A 20,889-nucleotide genomic window follows, 5' to 3' on the forward strand; every position below is an offset into this window, starting at 1 on the left:
TACTTAAACTGAGTAACCAGAGAACCAATAAGCATTCAGCATGGTATCAAAAGGCACAGTTGCATTATTCAAAGCTGCACTTCAACAAACAACAGAATTTCTGAGACAGGCCCACAGGGCTCAGTACATGTTTAAATCTTACAAAAGACCCCACACTATGATCTGCTAAGTCATGTCCTGCTGGGATACACACTCTCACTGGGTAAATAAAGCCCCACGCCCTCATGCAACATGCTTGGCGGGCTCTTATTCCTGTGTGTTTTTATCTGGTGAGACAGTGTGGCCACCCACCAGTCCAGACCATGTAGTGTACTGTATGAATCACATCAACCCATTATCCCTAAAGGTGAGAAATTAACCAGATAAAGTAAGCTTCAGATGAAAACTGAAAAGTGTGGGTTTTTGTAACTTTTATTTTCCTGATTTCTCAAGTTCTCAGTCTTTCTGCTTACAGTAGCTCTGCTCCAGGGAAACTATGGGGCAGGCAGGCGACTGGACAATAAAAAAGCCACACTTCAAAAAAGGGAGAGAAATTAGATTCAAATCATTGATAAACAGCAAGGAAACAGGACTGGGCTTAAGTGCCAAAACAAGTAGGAGGAAGCAGCTCCAACTGCTGAACCTCACCACTATGATCCTCTCAACATTTTGTTAATGAGACACAATCTTTATAATGTTCAGTAAAATCAGGTCATGGAAGTAATAGGCTTTATCTATCCTTTGCAACAGGCCTGAGACACTAGTGATAAAGTATTATAAATTTTCTACTTCATTGTAATGGAATCTAAGCCAGTCAAAATGCGATTTTAATATTAAGCACTTTCCAACAATCTAGTCTACTACACAAATACTTTGTAAACCCAATCCTTACCCATTATCAAAATTAATCATGATCTTATGTGCAGATTACAAAATGAAATAACCTGTCATATGGTAAAATGATAAATTAAAATTTTTACTTGAAATGTTATGAAATTGAGTCAAAAGCACTGATGACCTTCATCTAATAATTTCTTATAATGCACACATGCTTACGATGACTAAAGTCACATTGTGGATCATAACTACTCACCTTGACAAAACTCATTCGAATGGTACACATCTTGGTGAGCTCATACACGGCCTCAAACCCATGGTTGACTGACTGAGCCAGAAGCTGAGCAAACTCCTGATTGTTAAAAATTTTGAGACTGCAGCTGCTGGGAATCTTACAGACGGTGGTGGGATGGAAGCCGTGGTGAAAGTTGCAGTTCCTACTCTGAACAAAGATGCTGCTGTCACTAAGACACTCGGCATACACCTCCCCACCAACGTAGTACAGATGAACACCTTAAAAAGACAGGCAACAAGGGAGACGGCTTAGCAAACCACTGTAAGAAGCCACAGACAACGTACAGTGCAATCAAAGCACCCAGAATGCACAGCAAAAGCCCACAGTGTGCAGATCACAACCACCACTAGATGGCCTTCAACAGCCAAAAATAATCGGTATATTCTAAGAGCCAAGCCTCAGGCTGGAGTTGGCAAGGTTATTAAACTGTCTGGCCACAGGGTTTGTGTTCTCTTTTCCAACTACCATTTGTTTCTCTAGAAAGGAAAAGCCATTCTTTAACATTTCTTTTTATGAGTACTTTCAAAAAATTCATCATAAACATTATTTAGTGAAGTTTTCCACCATTTGCTAATAAAGAAGACCACAGACACATGTGACTGCAGATTACAGGAAGCTTTACAATAGCAGGCTCCTTTTACTTTCCTTTAAAAAGCCTTCTTCCTTCTTTTGTTTTGCTTTTCTTTTTTAGTGGAAGTAGAGAAATGGCTCAAGACTTAAGAGCGCCGGCTGCTCTCACAGAGGACCCATATTAAATTCCCAGCACCCACACGCAGGCTCACAACCATCTAAATCAGTCCCAGGAGATGCTCCTCTTCTGGCCTCTAAGGGCACTGTATGCATGCAGTGCTCAGACACACCTGTAGGTAAAATACCTGTACACACAAAATAACACAACTTTTAAAAGTTTTCTAGAAACACACTTATGAAAAACCAGTTCTAATAGTAAAATTTAAGCTTTACTATTAAAAAGCTGACTCAAAAAAAAAAAAAAAAAAAAAAAAGAAAACAACCTTTTCCAATATATCTAAGAATTATTTCAAGAGTTTCTTTCCCACAGGTAGACAGTGCTACAAATTTGGTGTATATCCTTTTAAACCTTTTCACATTAAGTTACTGTGGTGGTGTGAATACACTTGGCCCAGGAAGTGGTACTACTAGGAGATGTGACCTTATTGGAGGAAGTGTATCATTGTGGGAGTGAGCGGGCTTTGAGACCCTCCTCTCTGCTGCCTGAGAACAGTCTGTTCCTGGATTCCTTTGGGTGACGATGTAGAACTCTCAGCTCCTCCAGGCCCATGTCTGCCTGGACACCGCCATGTCCCTGTCTTGATGATACTGGACTGAACCTCTGAACCTGTAACCCAGCCCCAGTTAAATGTTGTCCTTGTAAGAGCAAAACCCTAACTAAGGCAGGTACATACAGGCTCCTATAGAATGTATTTGTGTGCTTCTGGAAACAAGGGGCATTGCTGTCTTTTTGTCTGTTTGCTTTTTATAGATGAAACTGATGTCACAGTCTGTTGCTCAGAAGCACACAGTCTTGCCTCACTCGTAGGACAGCATGTTGTCAACTGCCATATTTTCAAGAGAGAATACTAACTACCCTCAATGACCAAGTTTCCACTATTGTCTGTGACCACACACAATACCAACTTTAGCAGGAGTTCCATACATACAAATAAATCTCTGTTCAAATATAACTCACAGAATTCCATATTTTAAAAACAGAATTTAAAAACTGTGGCTTGCTTGAATAAACAGAAATAGAGTAAGATCAGAAGACCCAGGAATGGGAATACTGGCATGTAAGTGAAAACTGATCCTAGCATTTATCAAAGAGATGCCCCTTAAATTATCTCCACTGTAGTAGGAAAACTGACAGATCAACATATGAAGGAGACACATTTAACAAAAAGGTCAGGGCAAGTTGACAATAAATTCAATAAAAACTGTTCAAATTTTTTTGGTTTGTTTAGGGTGTTTTTGGTTTTTTTTGTTCTTTTGTTTTAAAAGACCAGGCTGGCCTTGAACTTGGGACCCACCTGCCTTAGCCTCCTGAGTGCTGGGGTTACAAGCCACTGCACATAGCTTTAGATTATTTTTCTGAATCATCTCTATAAGAAAACCTACCACAATTATTATTATCTGCCATTGTTACCATCTCTAAGATTTAAATCTAAGGAACACAGGACAGCAGGGTATAAGAGCAAAGCAACATTTAAGACATCCAGCACACTCTATGGATCTTCTGATGTGTGACACTGAATCACATATGTAAAGTACTACCAACTAAGATCTAAAAGAAACTCCAATGCATGGGGTTTCTGGATAGTCTCATTCTATTTTTCACCTCCAACTCCACTTACCCCACACTGTGCTAATCTTACAGTAGAAAATACTCCAAGTGCAATAATTTTAAAACTCTAATCCTTCATTAACATGCACTTTTCAAAGATTTTACATACATATACATACATACACACACACACACACATACACACACACACACACACACACACACACACACACACACACACAGAGAGAGAGAGACAGAGGCATGCAATGTTTTAGTTACTGAGGACACTGCTGTGAACAAAGTAAATTCCCAACCCTTATATTCCAGTTAGGCCCTAACTTAGTTTGCCCTAATTAAATGAACAATAGGATTTCAGATTTTTAGTACAAGATACAAAAACTAAGGAGAATAAAAAAGAGAGGACTAGTTGTTATCTTTATTTGACCATATTCTTTAATATTTGCAACTTGTGACAAATGCCATGCATGCCTTAAGATTTTTTGGATGTTTCTGGCACCTTCTGCAATGAATTTTATCCAGCCAGTAGAAAAAATGATTTAATTCATCTGAATGAAAAAAAAAATGACGAGATTACCTTTTCCAATATGCCGCCTAGTGTTTTCAATAGTTGAATTACGATTAACATTTGACAACAATCCCAAGCAGAATCTACTTTTGTTGTTTGAAGGATCTGTAAATCCATCTACTAACACACTAGTAGAAGATGCATGAAAAGCTTCCCCAACACGATTGTTTAATTCATAGTAGACAATTGAACACCAGTGTTTGGGCTCTTCATAGGCAACAGGCTGAACATCTGAAAACAGAAAAAGAGGTTTAATAACTGATTATCTGAAACACCAAGTTCTTAGTAAATTTACTATTTGTCCTAACCAAGCATTATATGACAAAATAGATACTTCTTTTAAATCTCACCGACATTCCTGGCTTAGAGTCCAAGACAACTTATCTTGGCCTGCTCAGACAGCTATAATAAAATATCACAGACTGGGTGACTTAAATTCAAGACAAAACACCAATAGCGAAACCACCAGTTTATTCTAGAGGCTCAAATATCAAGGTATCAACAGAACAGATGTGCTGTCTAGTGGAGTGTGTGTGTGTGTGTGTGTGTGTGTGTGTGTGTGTGTGTGGGCGCGGTCAACTATGAATGCAGGTGAGCAGGTGTGTGCACACAGAGATCAGCGGCCAACCTTTAGAAGTTGGTTCTTGCCTTGTATGTTTTGAGTCAGGGTCTCTCATTTCTGCTTTACCATATACTCTAATAAGTTAGTTGACCTTCGAGATTTAGACAATTCTGCATCCACTCCCATCTCGCTGTAGAAGTGTTTGATTAGAGATAGGTAATAGGTTCTGTGTGATGGTTCCAGGGATCTGAACTCAGGTTTCAGGCTTGTCTTTTATACAAGGAGTCAGCTCCCCGGCTTCTGTATCTAATCATGCAAAGACAATTGTATCTCAAAGACCCTAATCTCAGGAATTTATTTAAACCTAACGCCTCTTAAATGGCCCTATCTCTAAGTAGCATTATACTGAGGGTTAGGTTTCAACATAATCAGAGAGAGAAACAATTAGGTCTATTACTATTTCACCCGTCTCTTATAAATGCCACCTCCCGAGTCCCCAGCGTCTTAGTTCACACCAGCAAAAACTGTAAGGTCCATAGGTAAACCGGAGAAGAGTTCTCACGGAAAATGCTGCTTCAACTATAACACAGCTGAACGGTGTTAAGTTGTGTACTGTAGAGAGGTGTGCTCTAAGCATCCTCAGCTCATGCACGGCTCAGCTAACCTGATGAAACAATTACCCTCAGGGCCAGCTCTTTTGAGCTTATAAGCAACAGCTTAAAATCCCTAAGAGTCTCCCTTACCCTTGACCCGCCCGTGTCCCCGAGTCAAATGAACTGTTCCTGACGGAGGGAACTAATGAGATCCATACTCACAGCCACACTGACATACTCTCAAATGTAAACACATTTCTTAAGCTCCTCTCCAAACACACCATTCTTAGTATTAAAATGTGTAGAAAAATGCAAAATCTCTTAAGTTCTTTTTTAAATAAGGTCCCCTTTAATCGTTCTTTTCATATATTAGTAGTAGCAATCATGAGAAACCAGCCCATCTCTTGCACAAAAATTTTCTCTGCTGAAGAACTGATCGTGTATCTCTAAAGTACTACCCTCCACAAAACACTAGAACACACACACACAATCCAGCCAAGGTGCCATGTGTAACAGGAGGCCTTTTACCTGTCTTCCAGTGTGTTCCTCACTTAGGTCTGAAACAGCAGAGCATCAACCTAAGCATCATTTTCCCACAAGTATTCTAAACACAAACATTAGCACGTTCCTTAAGGAAATGCAAGGATTCTGTCCTCCTTTTTACCAGAGTTACTTCAGTAGCCCCTGTTCCAGCCTGTACTGACTCAAAAACCATACTCATAATTTTAGGTGTCTGCTACAGCAGCATATTCTAGGTACCAACTTCTGCCTCAGATGGCTTAGGATGCTCTAGTAACAAGCACTGATGGAGTGATGCAAGCAACAGCTCTATTCTCCCAGTCCTCCCTTGGTGGGGAGTCTGGGATTAACGTGGCAGTACCTTCAGTGTTCAATGAAGGGCCACTTCCTGGTTGTAGACAGCTCTTTGCTAGCACGGCGTATCCTAGGTTTATGCTCAAGGACAGAGAAAAAAAGGGGAACTCCTCTTCTTATAAGGATACTCACTACACCAGGAGGGCCCTACACTTCTGACCTCCTCATTTAGACCCAATTACCTCCCAAAAGCCCTCATGTCCAAAACCAACCATACTGGGGCTTAGGGGTTCCATACACAATTTGGTAAGGACACAACTAAGTAAAGTTCTGAGCAAACCAGAACTGCAGAAAACCTAGTTCCTCACCATTAGGTATGGAGTTAGCTGTGGTTATCATCACAAATACAATACACACTCATACACAATGATCTTTAAAAATGTGCAAATAGCATTTTTACTTTATCATGTGGTGTGCTGTAGTACATGTGTGAACGGCAGGGACAACCTCAAGTACTGATCCCTCATCTTACAGGTGTAAGCACTTTTTGAGGGCAGCGGCTCTTAGGCTTTTTGCCTCTCAAATTTACTGGGATTCTTCTGTCTCCATTTCCCTTCCCCTGTAGGAGTTCAGGAATTAAATGTAGGCCCTGTGCCTGGCTACCCATCTGAATGTGCCCATATTTGCACAGCAAGACTTTTCTCAGAGACATCCCTCTAGCACCTAAAATGTCAGTATCTGATCTGTCAAACACTTGGAACAATGTAGGGCATTACACAATGGGAAGTCACATTATGGTAAGAACCATCATTGCCCTTTCTTATTTGTCAATTAAAACAGCCTATGTAACACACACTGCTTCACAGGCACAGCTACATGCAGGAGAACACGGATAATGGCAAACAGCAGAGAGCAAGGCAAGGATGTGGAGACCTTGGGATGCTTATGTAGTGCCACTGGAACACAGTTATGTTGCTGCTGCTGTACAGTCCGGTGGTTTCAAAAGGTAGACTGATCAGCATGTAAGAGCAATTCTACTCCAATAGATGCAGTGCTCAGGGAGGTGGGACTGTACAAGAGACTCAGGTAACAGCCTACTGTGCAACGGCCAAAAGAGCAGAATGAAGGCAAGTATTCACAAATAGAAAAGTGGATATATAAAACACATAGGTGCTATGCCATAGACTAGAATGAGGAATGAGATTTGAACATATACTGTGACATGTGTAATCCTTGGCAAGTCCACATTAACAAGAAGCCATTTGCAGAAGGATACACAGGTACTAAGCGAGTCCACCTAGATCAAGATGCACAGATAGGAAAATTCAGACAGGATGAGGTAACTACTGACGAGCCACTGAGGAAAGGAAACTAGGGAAATTTATAATGGGCACAGAGTCTGCGCAGGAGAAAGACAAGTTCTGAAAGCAGACAGTGGTAATGGCTGCACGATGCTGACTGTATTCAAATTACTAAACTGGACATGTTGGCAACAGAGTCCCCCAATACATGAAGCAAACATCAAAAGAACTGAAAGCAGAAATAGATATAATTCTACCCTAATTGTTGGAGACTCCAATCTTTCTCTCAATTTGGACAGAACAGTTAGAAAAAGACAAGGATACAGAAAAATTGAGCACCGTAACCCACCAGACAGCCTAACTTCACGTAAGTCAGGAGCAACAATCTCCAGTCCTTACAGAGCAGCCTGTGGCAGTCTCTGAGTCGTGCTGCTGCAGCTTACATGCAACACTGCAAAGGTGGGAAGACGCAGCAGCTCCTCGGAGAGAGCAGGAACACACAAGGGAGCACACACAGGAACACTGCTCATCTAAGGAGTTGAAACCCTATAAATACAACATACAAGGTCTCTAGGCCATCATGCTGAGAGATAAGCCTCGCACCACACTGATGAGTCATTGCAACAAACATGCAAAGACAAGCAAAGAAGTGTGGACAATAGGGTGTACTGTGGGACACACTGACACACTACAGCTTCCACAATGAGAATCTTTTCTCTGTTGTGAGAGAGGTTGCAAGGGTAGAAGGCCGGGTACAGGAGTGGAGGATGAGTGGGATTGGAGTACATGATATGAAATTCACAAAGAACAAATAAAAAGTAAAAAACCAAGCCAACCAAACAAAAAAGCCCTAACATTTTGATCCCAAACTTCATAGAGTTGCCAAAACCAGTAAAGTAACTCACATCGATTTTATAGTCAAGGTGCTTTCACAGTGAGCAAGATTAGGAAAAACTCAGTGGGAGATTATTCCCTAGAGTATGAGGCCCTGGCTTGGATTCCCAGCACTGCAACAAAGTAAAGTAGCCATGAAGTTACAAGGAATAAAAATAATACCAACAAAAGAAACAGAACACTGTTCTCACCTCTGCTGGATATGCTGGGCATGGTCTGAGGGATCATGCTATTGCTTGTATCCATAGGTTGGGAATTATCTTGACCCAGCTGATCGTCGGGTGGCATATAGGCAGGGGGAGGCGTGTCAGCTGAGAGAATGAGACACATTAATTCCCCGAGAACTAAGGTCTTCTTCATTCTGCCCAAAACTATTACTCTAAAAACATTTATTTAATTTACGAGGTTATTAGCAGGATTCACTACTGAACACATACAGATATAGGACACACTGCTCAAGAGCAGAAAAGAAAGCATACAGTATCTCCTGCAGAAGTATTACAATAGTATATTAACTCAGACCCTTGGTATCCAGGATTAACAATAAAACAGAACCCAAGGCCAAGATTTTTTTCTTTAATGTATGTTCAAAGAAACTGCAGTTACTGCACAGCAATCTGAGGCTACGTGTCACCCAGTTAACACACTGCAGGTGATTTTACAGTATCACCAGCATCACACACTGCTGTGGCATTCACGTTCTCTTTAGCAGTAACAAGTTATTCCACTCTGCTACAATGCCCCAATAACCACCATGCCCCAAGAAATGGCTGGGTAATTACTTAGGAAACTGCACACTAATAAAACTTTTGGGCTTCCAACATTTAAAATAGTGAAAATTTGCAAATGTTACAGCCAGACTTGACTTTTCTCAGTACCTTTAAAACTGAAGAGAAATTCTCTTTTGCCCCAAGGTTTACATGGGATATCTTGAGACAGAGCTACATATGGCACTGAATCGAAGATGAAATATTCAAATTTGTTTTTGAGACAAATCTTAATAGCAAACTAAACACTTGGACTTAATTCCCCAATTTCCAGATTTTTAAACATAATGAAAAAATAAAATCTTATTCTTGTGGAAATAAATTCTCCAAGAATATGTCATCAATAGCAAGATCTTGTGTAATAATTCACTCAGAAGACTGGCCTAGCTTTGGAGGTTATTTGTTCTATCAGTAAAGTCTTACCTGGGAGTTGAAATGGACTTCCTGGTCCAGAGCTTGCTGGGGAGTTGGGATATGTGCTGCTAGCAGGGGAAGGAGGATAGGGGCTGTTAGGAGATAAGGGGAAGGGAGTGTTGTTGGGTTGGTGGAAAGAATCAGGAAACGTGGCGTTTTGTGGCATGTGCGGCTCATTGTGGCTCAGGTTCCTGAACTGAACCAAAAGGCTGTGTTGTGGATTGAATTCATTGTGACGAGGCACTAACACTGGAGGTAAGACTGAAAGAAAAACAAAAATCAATGAGAAAAACAGGGCACAGCCAGTTGGGAACCTTTAAGAGGCAGTGATTAAAGTTTATTGTTAGGAGGGGCAGAATCTGGACTTGTATTTACATCATAACCCAACCCCAAAATCTTTAGCATTCAGCCCATGTGAAGGACTCTGGAAGCAGAAAGTTCAAAAAGATGGCATTTTTCTTCTGTAGCACATAAGTCATTAAAAAACCAACCATAATAAGCATTTAATGCACTTAATGAGAATTCAAGAACTGTGCACGTCCAGCCATGAGAGTACCAAATACCGGGACAATAACAACCCCTGAGGATGCTAGGAGTGAAGAGAGGCAGACAGGAGGGAAGACAGTCACTGATCTGGACAGATGGAAAATTACAGAGGGAGTTGAGGTCACTATGTGGAGCCCTGAGAACTCTGCATTCCCAAAGTTGAACACTTTCAGAGTCAGAGGGCTCAAGTTTAGCATTTAGAGAACTGGTAAGGCCTCCTCCATGAAGCAACGATTCTCCAGTGAAAAGGCCGTCCCTTCAAAATCAGTCCTCTAAGAACAACTTCCCCTGCAGTCCTTCTCAATTGTTTATTCTAATGACTTGGCCACTGGACTCTTGCAGTTTTCAGTTCTAAGAGGCTGTCTGCCTGAACCTTTCCTCTCTGCCCACTCCCCATCTGCTCCATGTGGATTGCCCTGGAGAAATGATCCTTTATTTCAAACTAGCTTGGGCAACATGATGTTTAAGCACTGACGTACACACTGACTCATCCAATCTCCCTGACAACTCTATAAGGTCGTTAATAGTGGTATTATCCAATTGAAGAGGACATTAAATCACAGAAAGATTTTGTAACTTGCCTGAGGTTACAGGTAACAACTATACAGTAAAATCCTAACTCCAGGACTCACGGTCTTAGCCAGCAGGTGATACTTTCTAGTCAAATCAATACTGGCACATCTCGGCCGGCCGTATTTTCATGGTCACCATACCTTTTACCTTCTTTTTCTCTCTGCAGCACTTCCTCATCCCACTCTATATTCTCTGTGCACTCTTGTATAAGTCAAGACTCAGCTACTGTCTATAACATTAAAACAGACTTACTGCTGTGGGATGTTGGTTCTCTCTCTCTCTCAAGAAAGCACACATGTCCGTGAGTGCTCACTGTTCACTGTACCCAGAGTCACCAACAACCTGTTTTATAGCACAGTACGAGGAGGGGAAGGGAAGCATCTATTGTCCCCAACTGGTCACAGAGGAAGGAACACTAGTTAAGTTGATCCTACTGAGTGAAGCTACCCAGTTCCCCAGGAGATGTGTAGACTTGGGACCAAGCATGAGATTTCTATGGCTTTTTTTTCTTCAGCAGAACTAGCTAGATATTCCCAAAGTTAAAATTTCATAACCACTATTGTGCTTCATATGGAGTGATACGGTGGACTAGAAGAAAGACAATTCTACTGGTCACTGTCATTCTGGGCTGACTGTGAGAAGGGACAGACACAATTCTTAGATGTATTGCTGGCAAATGCTTAGCTTGAGAATTTTTCAGAAAACATTCCTCCACTAAATCAGCATTGTTCTTTTCTTCCTCAATTCCCTAATACTATAGCTCTCCTTGGACTTCATAAGAAACTGAGATGCACCTCAAACATAGACTAGCAGCTCTAAAGTTCACAACTGAATGGTAACTAATAACAGGCCACTGCTAGTCTTTTAGCCTTCACATTCAACCATACAAGGCTTACAATTCCTTCAGTTTGGAAGACAGAGTCTGGATATCCGTGTAATTGGATAAACCTCTCCCTTTAGCATATGGCCTATGACTTGTTTCTAACCAACAGAATCAATGCCCTCTCGTAGGAAACTCTCGTTAGCGGCTCTGAAGAAGACAGAGCATCATCACATGCATGCATGCTATCACAAACAGTCTGGTAGAGAGAAAATCTAAAACTGTGAGAGAGAATGGCAGTGCAAAACAAATATAAAGGAGAACCACTGAGGAAGCAGGCTGTGTAGTAAAGCAAATGAAGGTTGTCTTCAGCCAATAACCAGCAAGCATCCAATGGCCTGTACAGGAACTAAATTGTGTTTATCTCAGTGAACTTGGAAGTAACCCCTTACCTATCTGAACCCATGACAAACACCTTGAGTAGAAACTCACAAAAGATGATAAGGTGACTAATAAGGTGACCCCTAGAAAATATAAGGTATACATGTGTGTTGTGTTTAAACTATCACACGTGTGGCTATTTATTATGAAGCAACTAAGATAATGAAGAACCCAACTTGTATCTCAGCTGCTGTGGTGAATCTCTTGCAAAGTTCACTGGCTGGGAACTTAACTCCCAACGTGGCAATGTTGGGAGGTGGGCTCTCACAGAAGCAAGGAGGCTCTGTCACTGTGAAGGTGAACTCCTTGTTACATGAATGGACTGCTTGGGCTGGGGTGTGGCTCCCTAGTAGAGTACTTGCTTAAAATGCACAAAACGCTGGTTTTGATGCTGGCACCTAAGGAAAACTAAAAGTAGGTTTCTTTACACATCTCCATCCTATCCATCCTCTCTGGCTCACTCACACCTATGCCAGTCTTCTGTTTTAGGGTAGAGATCATTACACAGCCCTCAACACATGGTCTCTTAATCCTCAACTTTCTACCTTCAATTTTTTTTGTTTGTTTTTAATTCTTTTTAGTAGAGTGAATTTATCCAGTCTATGTGGTAGTCTGCTATAGAAGCAATAAAAGGACTAAGATATCAGCTTATGTAATTAAAAAACAAAAACCAAAAAAAAAGAAAACCCGACTATTGTACCTAGTAGAGTATTATTGTAGACACTGAAGAATGAGAAATGATATTAAAGAATGACCTCCCTCCCAACTCCCAAGAGTTGTCCTCTGATCTTCACATTTATCATGACACAAACACACACACACACACACACACACACACAAAAGCACAAAGTAAAAATAATTTAGTAAAAAAGACTTGTAGAGAGGGCAAATGCAAAGCCAGAAAATGTGTAACAACAAAGGACAGAAACAAACAGGAAAGAAGGATCTAGTGTGAATGTGGAACACGTATTTTGCATGACAGAGACATGTAACCACAGAAAAGAAATAGGTGTTATTAGAGAATGTATCAATAGCAGTCAAGAGTTAAATGTTCACAAAAGCTAAATTTAAAAGCTAAAATTCCTGAGATGGAATCCTTAACCTGAGATAGAATCCTTAACAAAGGTTAGTACAGCTAATAAACCTAGTTATATACAACCTGGAGAGAGATAGATTTTTGTTTTTAATTCTCAGTACACTGAAGCTTACCTGGACTCTCCACTCTCTTATAGTGGTATGGATTGATACAAACTTCTTTTTGCTTAGATCCAAAAGGAAATTCACAAATATCCAATGGTTTTAGCTCATGATGGCTCTGCAAATCTGGCCAGCGCCAAACACGGCAGTATATAACATGGGGTAAGCCTTTCCTGTGAGAAACTTGCAGACGTCCATCCAAGGACCTGGGGATAGTGACACACTTGCTTGGCTGTCCTGGGCTGCTCAAGGCTTTCTCCAACTCCTCCATGGCACCCTTCTTCTTCTTCAGCTTCTTCACTAATGCATCCACTGCCTTTTCTGCCCATTTCTCTTCCTCATCACCTTGTTTCCAGCCTAACAATCGCTTCACGGCTGGGCTAGTGAAAGAAAACAAGCTGGCCATTGACGTCATTTGATATGATCTTCAGACACTTTCCTGTAATCAGAGTCAGTAGATATGAAAAGCAGAGATCCCAGGTGAAAAGTCACATGCAGGTCTCAAGCAGAAGGTCCAAGTGGAGGTGGGGAGTGGCATTTAACTTTACAGATGCCATATGCTTCTCTCATTAGTACAGGTCCTGAAAGAGAGGGCAAAAGGAGCCTAATTCAGAAGACTAGTCAGTACAGTGATAAGCATTTTATCAGAAATAAAGTAGAGAAGTATTCAAGGTAAAACAAACAAACAAAAAAATAAACATAAAACCAGAAAACAAAAATGTCTCTAAAATTCCTGTAGCCACCCACTCCTGTCTTTGGAACCAAATAGTTGAGTGGGAATGCTGAGGTTCAAAGAGTCATCCAAGATGAGCAGACTCAGCATAAGCGCTGTTATAAGATGTACCCACCTGTCAAACACAGCCTAACACGTATCACTACCAGGGAAGGATCAACTATCTATTTTTAAAACTAAAAATACTGAGGAGATGTAGAACATAAATGTTATTCAATTCATCACAATGTTAGTTTGCACTTTACAGTGTCTACTGACTTCTATATTTAAGCATATTAGCTAAGGAAGATGCTCCAGCAGGAGGAAGCTATGTGCCATGGTACTCTAGTGTTGTGAGTGGGTAAAAAGGGTGGGTGCATCACTATAACAATTTAAAAGACTGTGTAATAGCATATCAATGTTTAGAAAATGAATGCCAAATAAAAAATGTTTAATTAAGAAAGGGAAGGAATACTAGCAGACTTGCTATGATACTAAAGCCAGGTGAAAGCCTAACAAAGAAGCAAGAAGCTATATAGACCAACCTCCCTGAACATCAGGCAAAAATTCTCAATAAAATTCTTGCAAACCTAATTCAAGAATACATTACAAAGATCACAACCATTTGGTATAATTCTATGAATGCATGAATCAACAACACACACATATCATTAAGTATTAGATGTAACACAACATACAAACATACTTAATGACAAAAACCACACCATCACCTCAAGAGATGAACAAAAAAGCCTCTGGCAATGCACAACATCCTTGCAGAATACAAGCCTGAACATACTGCAACATAATAAAGACCCTAAGTAGCAAGCCTATTGCCATCAGTCTGTAAATTTGGGAAATCTGGGAGCATCCTCTGAAGCTGAAGACAAGAAGGTGTGCTTTGCACATTCATATTAAATACAATGTTCAGTGTCTTAGCTGGAGCAAAAGGACAAGAGAAAGAAAAGGAGTCAAATTGTTCCAACTTCGAGACAACACAGTCCTATAGTTATAAAATGCTAAGTGTTCTACCAAAAAATTTCTTACAACTGCTAAACAATCAGTTAAGTAGCAGGATCCAGAATCAACACACTAAACAGTAGCTTTCCTTTGTATCAACAGCAAACTTGCCGAGAAAGAAACCATTCACAATAGCTTTAAAAAGTGAGGATTCAACCTATCAAGGAGGTGACAAATCTCTAAATACAACTATAAAGACAATGAATACATGGTCACAGTCTCCAGATTAATACTGAAAAAGTGGCCCTACTGCCCTAAGAGACCTACAGAAGCAACACAATTCCCATAAAAATTCTAATTACATTCTTCACAGAAATAGAAAAAAATAATCCAGAGATGCCAAAGACTCCAAATGATCAAAGCAACCCTAAGGAGAAATAGGAATACTGGAAATCCCACACAACTCAGTCTCAGTTTATTCCACAGAGCCAGAGGAGCTAAATCTCTATGCTACTATCAGGAAAACAGACACAGCTCAATGGAGCATAATATAGGACCCAGAAATAAGCCCACACTGCAATAGCCAAAATTATACCAGAAAAAAGAAAGGCTCTTCATCAAATGGCACATGAAATTTACATATTAACATGCAGAAGAATCAATTCCAAATGGATAAAAAATTGTAAGACCCAAAACTCTTCAGACTGCTAGAGTAAACCATAGATAAACTCATTAAGATAAACACACACAAGGATTATCATAAAATGACTCCAACAACACAGGAAACAGTCCCAAGAATGGACAAATGGGATGATATGAGGCTAAAAGGCTCTGCACAAAAAGGTAACAATTAGCACAGTGAAGAGCCAGAACTTCTGTGAACGGGGAATCTATTCAGCAAGTATACAGCAGATGGGATCAATACCTAGGATAATGAACCATAAATATCAACACCAAAAAGGTCACCCAGTCAAAAATCGAGCTAATGAAATGACAGTTTTCAAAGGAAGAAATAAAAATGGCCAATAAACGTTTAAGAGTTCAACATGTTTAGCCATCAGGTAAATGCAGACTAAAATTATTTAGAGATTTGATCTTACTCAGACAGAATGGCTGTCATCAAGAAAACAGCAAATGCTGGGGGAAGAAAGAACTCTTGCTCACTGCAGACACCACATGGGAATCACTACGATAATTCCTAACGAACTAAACATTATACCACCACTCACGCAGACATACCACTACAGCCTCTGTGTCCAAAGGGCTCTCTATGCCAAAGAAGTGGGAGGGAGCAATTAAACATTCATGATAACATAGACCAAACAGAACTCTCATATACTGCAGCTCAGCCACTTAAGAAAATGGCATTCAGTAATGCCCAACAATGATCCCTATGGCCCACTAATTCTACTCCCAGGTATATATGTCTGACACAAATGAATGCTGTAAACCCCAGAGTCAAGGACATGTCCACTGTATGTGAAAGTTCCAAATCATGGAAATGGATTTCATACAATAGAATATATCATTCCAGACACAAAATATAACTGAACTTCAGATATAAAAATGAAAAACATTATATATCATTCTATTTTATGACATTCAAAAATAGGCAAAACTAATGGGGTGCTTTAGAGACTTCAACTGGTCTTAAGGAGTCCCAAAAGCCTTCTGTGAGGCTTGAAACTGTATCTTAATCTGGGTAATGACATGACATTACAAACAGATACCTGTAAGATCGGTAGGCTTCACAACACGACATATTCAAAGTCCTACTGACTGTCAGTCAGGTTACTTCAAGTTCACCCTCTGCATGCCAACAAGAGACCTAAGTGTCTCCCACATCAGAAATAAAAGACATGATCATTCATACTTTGCCTCCAAGATGCACATGAGTAATGCAACAGGCCAAGTTGATTAGCTCCCAGGGGTTTGTCTATGAATACAGAGTTTTTTTGAATCTACAACTTTTATGGTCATATGCAAACAACATATTCTTTCCAAGAATCTCAATCTCTCTCTCTCTCTCTCTCTCTCTCTCTCTCTCTCTCTCTCTCTCTCAGACAGAGAGACACACACACACAAAGATGACAGAAAGATGTAAAATATAGACATTTAGGATGTTTTTGATTCAAGGTCTCACTTTGTAACCCAGAGCAAATCTGAAGTCTCGATTCTCTTGCCTCTACCCTGAGTGCTGAGATTACAAGCATGAGCCAACACACCTGATTCCTGATACATATCTTACATATATTTATGAAAAATTAGGATGGCACTATTGGCAACCAAAGGAATATTGTTACTCACAAAAGTTAAGTTTTGAACTTTTTAAAAAGAACACAGATATTTCAAGAATCTCAATAACTTCTTTTCTAGGAATGTAACTGCTGGGGCTGGAAAGATGATTCTACCGCTCTTGCAGAAGACCCTGATTTTGTTCTCAGCATGTCTAGAGGCTCACGACTGCCTGTAACTTGCTGGGCACAATGATTTGGTCTTTGTCACCAGCAGCCCTGATCATAACATTCACCTGCTGTTGTGGAAGGAGCAAAGTGGCATCAGGAGCCACCACTACAGATGAACTCTTCAACTGCTGCTTTGGGGTGAAAACATCTGTAGTAGCTGAATACCTGAAGCAAAGATCTCACCTAACAGCATCAACACAATGTATAGTGCACCTAGTGCACAGTCATGTCCCTGTTTGCTGAGAGCCAGAGCTGAGCAGGAGAGAGCTTGCTCTAGCAATACACCCACAGGATGCTAATGAGGTACACTGCTGACTTCACTCATCCTTAGTTGCAGTAATTACTGCACAATACAAGATGTTTCATTAATTGTATTCTATAAATAGGTGAAATTCACGACATGTATGTATCGATGAGATTACTTTATGCCCCTGGCACCACAGCAATTTACACACACACACACACACACACACACACACACACACACACACACACCAGTTAATTTTTAAATGCCTAGGCTACTACTCAAAGGCTGGGCAGTTCTAATCCTCCCATGGCTAGCACACTTTTCCCTCTAGTACTCCTGGCTCTACACTTAAATCTACCTTTAACATTGCTGCCCTGTTACCTTCTATGAGGCCTGTTGATCTATAAAGATCTTCCCTCTGCAGTTCCATGACAAAGGCAATTATTCTAAGAGTAACCATTTGACTGAAGCTTTCTTTCGGTTTCAGAGGTTTAGTCCAGTTATCATCATGGAGAGAACTATGACAGCACATAGGCACATACGGTGTTGCAGCATTAATTGCTACATCCTGATCCATAGGCAGACAGGGCCTGCATGGGCTTTTGAAATAAAAAGAGCCCACCTCCAGTGACACAATTCCCCCAACAAGGCCACACTTCCTAATCCTTCTTAATCTTTTTAGTGCTACCAAGAATTACAAAATGCTAACTGAAATTTTCAGTCATAGAAAGCTACTTATAACAGTCAATAAATATGAACCTATGGTGACTGAGCATTCAAATATATGAACCTATGGCGGGGGTATTCTTATTGAAACCACAAGAGGTCTCATGAGTATTTGAACATAATTCCAAAAAGCACTGAGCACCAATGATTGAGCAGACAGAAACACATGCTACTTCAACTATAAAACCATGACCTACTACAGGCATTGTATATCTTGTCTCTGGCTCATAAAGATACATATAAATCACACACACACACACACACACACACACACACACACACACACACACACGAAGACATATATGATATATGTAACCTGATAATACAGCTTGACTGATTTATTCTGTAACTTAGAAAACTGAGCACAGACCCAGAGAACAAAATCAGGATGGTAAGATATAGAAACTTCTGGGTATGCTAAGTTCCCTGAAATTCCTCTGAAATGTTCCCACTACTGATTAAACAAAACTCAGAACATCGCTCAGAGACTCAGAGAAATGCACTGGACCCTCAATCACTAGCAAAAGCCTTATAAAACTAAAAGCTACCACAGGGTTAGTGTCCAGCTCAGTGGTAGAGCCTGAAGCTGTGGATTTGATCTCTAGCATAAGGCAAAAAGGGGAGAAACTATGTATTCATGTATTACAAAACAATTTGTTACATTATGGACACATTACAAAAGTTTTTACATACATCTCTTTCAACTTAAATACCTTTTCTCCAGGAAGTCTCCAAGTTATCCATGCAGGCCTGGGAAGGCACAGCATGCTTGAGATGACCCCTGCCCAGTGCCATAATGCATGAGAGCAAGGCATAGCATTCCTGAGACTACTCCAGAGACCCTGGGAACCACTAAGAGGAGCAAGTAAGTAGTGGGGAAATGGAAGAGAAAAAGAAGGATGTGGACACAATGAGGAGACAGAACTGGAGACTCAAGGGTACTGAGGAACAGCCTGAGGTGAGTAGCCAGTGATGCCACCTGGGACCATGGTAGGATCATGGCCTGTGCTGCCACTATGGGCCACGTCTAGGTTCATAGCCCTGCAGCATCAGGGTCTGTTATTACCAAAGACCAGGCTGATGTTCCTGATTTGAGTTTTTACTTAGGACATATTGATGTCTGAGGGTTGTGCAGAACCATTCCCATCCCTCATCTGGCCATCACAGTAGAGCTGGCCCTGGAGGCATGAGAACAGGATAGCTGACCACACGCCTAGCCAGCTGCAGTACTTGGGAAAGCAGACTCTACATTAAGCCAGCCACTGAGGAGGATATAAACGTGAGAGACTAGCCTTTCCACTAGTCTCCCTTGCAGTGGTGTGGATAAGGAAGAGATACTTTCCTCTCCCCTCACCCCTAACCACCTTCAGTAGGAGGGAGAGCTGGGGACATGAGACCAGGAAAGCTGGCCCTGCTCCTTGCTGGCTGTAGCACTTAGGAGAGTGGACCCTGCACCTTGCTTAGGCAGCACAATAGAACCCTGGTGGCAAGGGTGGAGGTGAGCTGGCCCAGAGAGTGTAAGCATTGAAGAGCTGGCCCTGCCACTTGTCTGCCATGTGGTGACTTGAGCAAGAAAGAGATGACCCCCTTACCATATACTGCAGGCAGGAGAGTGGAATCCAAAGTCATGAGCACAGGAAAGCTCACTTACTGTATATACTGTAGCCCCTGCACTTCTCTGGGGCAGCACAATAAAGCTGGCCTTAGGTGTGGGGTTGCAGATGGGCTAGCCCAGAGGGCACGAGTATAGGAGAACTGGCCCTTCCTCGTTTGCTATGCAGTGGCATAGGCAAAAAAAAAAAAAAAAAAAAAAAGAGATGCCCTCCCCTCTCTTTTGCCCTTAGTAGTAGGCAGGAGAACTGCCCCTGCCCCTCACCTGCTGCAGCACTCAGAAGAACAGGCCTTGCACTTCACCTGGCCCTGATAACATGGGTTGCTGCTGAGCCATCCCCAAGACTGACAGAACTGCTGGGAGTACATGAAGGAGCTAGTCCTACAGATCCAAAACTAGAGTCTCCATGATAAAAGAGGAATATCTGAGAGGAATCCTGGTGAGGTTCCAGCATCAATAGAGGAGCAGAAGCCAGAGGCCTCATACCAGACCAACGAGTCATTGCAATGAACATTTGCAAGCAAAGAAGTGTAGACAAAAGGGTGTACTGTGGGACACACAACACACTCCGGCTTCCACAATGAGATTTTTTTCCTTCTCTGCAGGCGGGAGAGATTGCAAGGGTAGTGGGTGGGTATAAGGAGAGGGAGAGATAAGTGGGATTGGGTGTATGTGAAATTCACAAAGAAACAAGGGAAAGTTAAAATAGAAAGAAAGAAAACATTTTGGGGCTGGAGATATAACTGGGTATTTGTACAAGGCACTGTGCTCAATTCAAAACACCACAAAAAGTTAATAATTTAATAATATATATTTCTTAGAGGAAGGGAAAAATCCAACTTTTTAAAACCTAAGTACAGACATGCCTCAGCCATATTAAAATCTTCACAAAGTAGAATTACATTTTTAGAAAACATTCATATTTCAAAATGATTTCATCTAATTTATCCAGGAATACATAAATTTCTAGGCTAAAATTAATTTAAAAATTGACCAGAAGAAACTGGAAGATATATCTGTAAATACTATATCTTAGGTCAGCAAAAATAGAAAAACAGAAAGTATCAGAGATTAAACTAAGCTGTGACTGCAAGTCTTATCCATGAGCCACCACTCAACAGTTAAGACTATGATGTCAGGTTAAGAAGAAAATGAGGGTGCCTTTTTCTACGTCATCTGCAAAGGTACTGTAACAGTGAACAGTGCTGATGGTCCAGTCTCCTTCAGAACAGACACCAATGTATGTAGAA

The 20,889-nt window shown here is 40.9% G+C and overlaps 1 protein-coding gene across 2 annotated transcripts in view; it reads right to left on the reverse strand.

Annotated features, from left to right (window-relative positions):
• The window catches only part of SMAD5 (SMAD family member 5), a 34,787-nt gene that overhangs the window by 5,301 nt on the left and 8,597 nt on the right, over positions 1-20,889 (reverse strand). For both annotated transcript variants that reach the window (XM_080920500.1, XM_080920501.1), the window contains exons 2-6: positions 12,930-13,498; positions 9,350-9,601; positions 8,351-8,470; positions 4,006-4,227; positions 1,073-1,329 (exon numbers count right to left, since the gene is read on the reverse strand). In XM_080920500.1, the coding sequence (XP_080776626.1) occupies positions 1,073-1,329; positions 4,006-4,227; positions 8,351-8,470; positions 9,350-9,601; positions 12,930-13,332 (1,254 nt within the window). In that variant the 5' untranslated portion in view covers positions 13,333-13,498. The remainder of the gene's footprint in view (positions 1-1,072; positions 1,330-4,005; positions 4,228-8,350; positions 8,471-9,349; positions 9,602-12,929; positions 13,499-20,889) is intronic.

This window comes from Micromys minutus, assembly GCF_963924665.1.
Source record: "Micromys minutus genome assembly, chromosome: 1".
Lineage (NCBI taxonomy): Eukaryota > Metazoa > Chordata > Mammalia > Rodentia > Muridae > Micromys > Micromys minutus.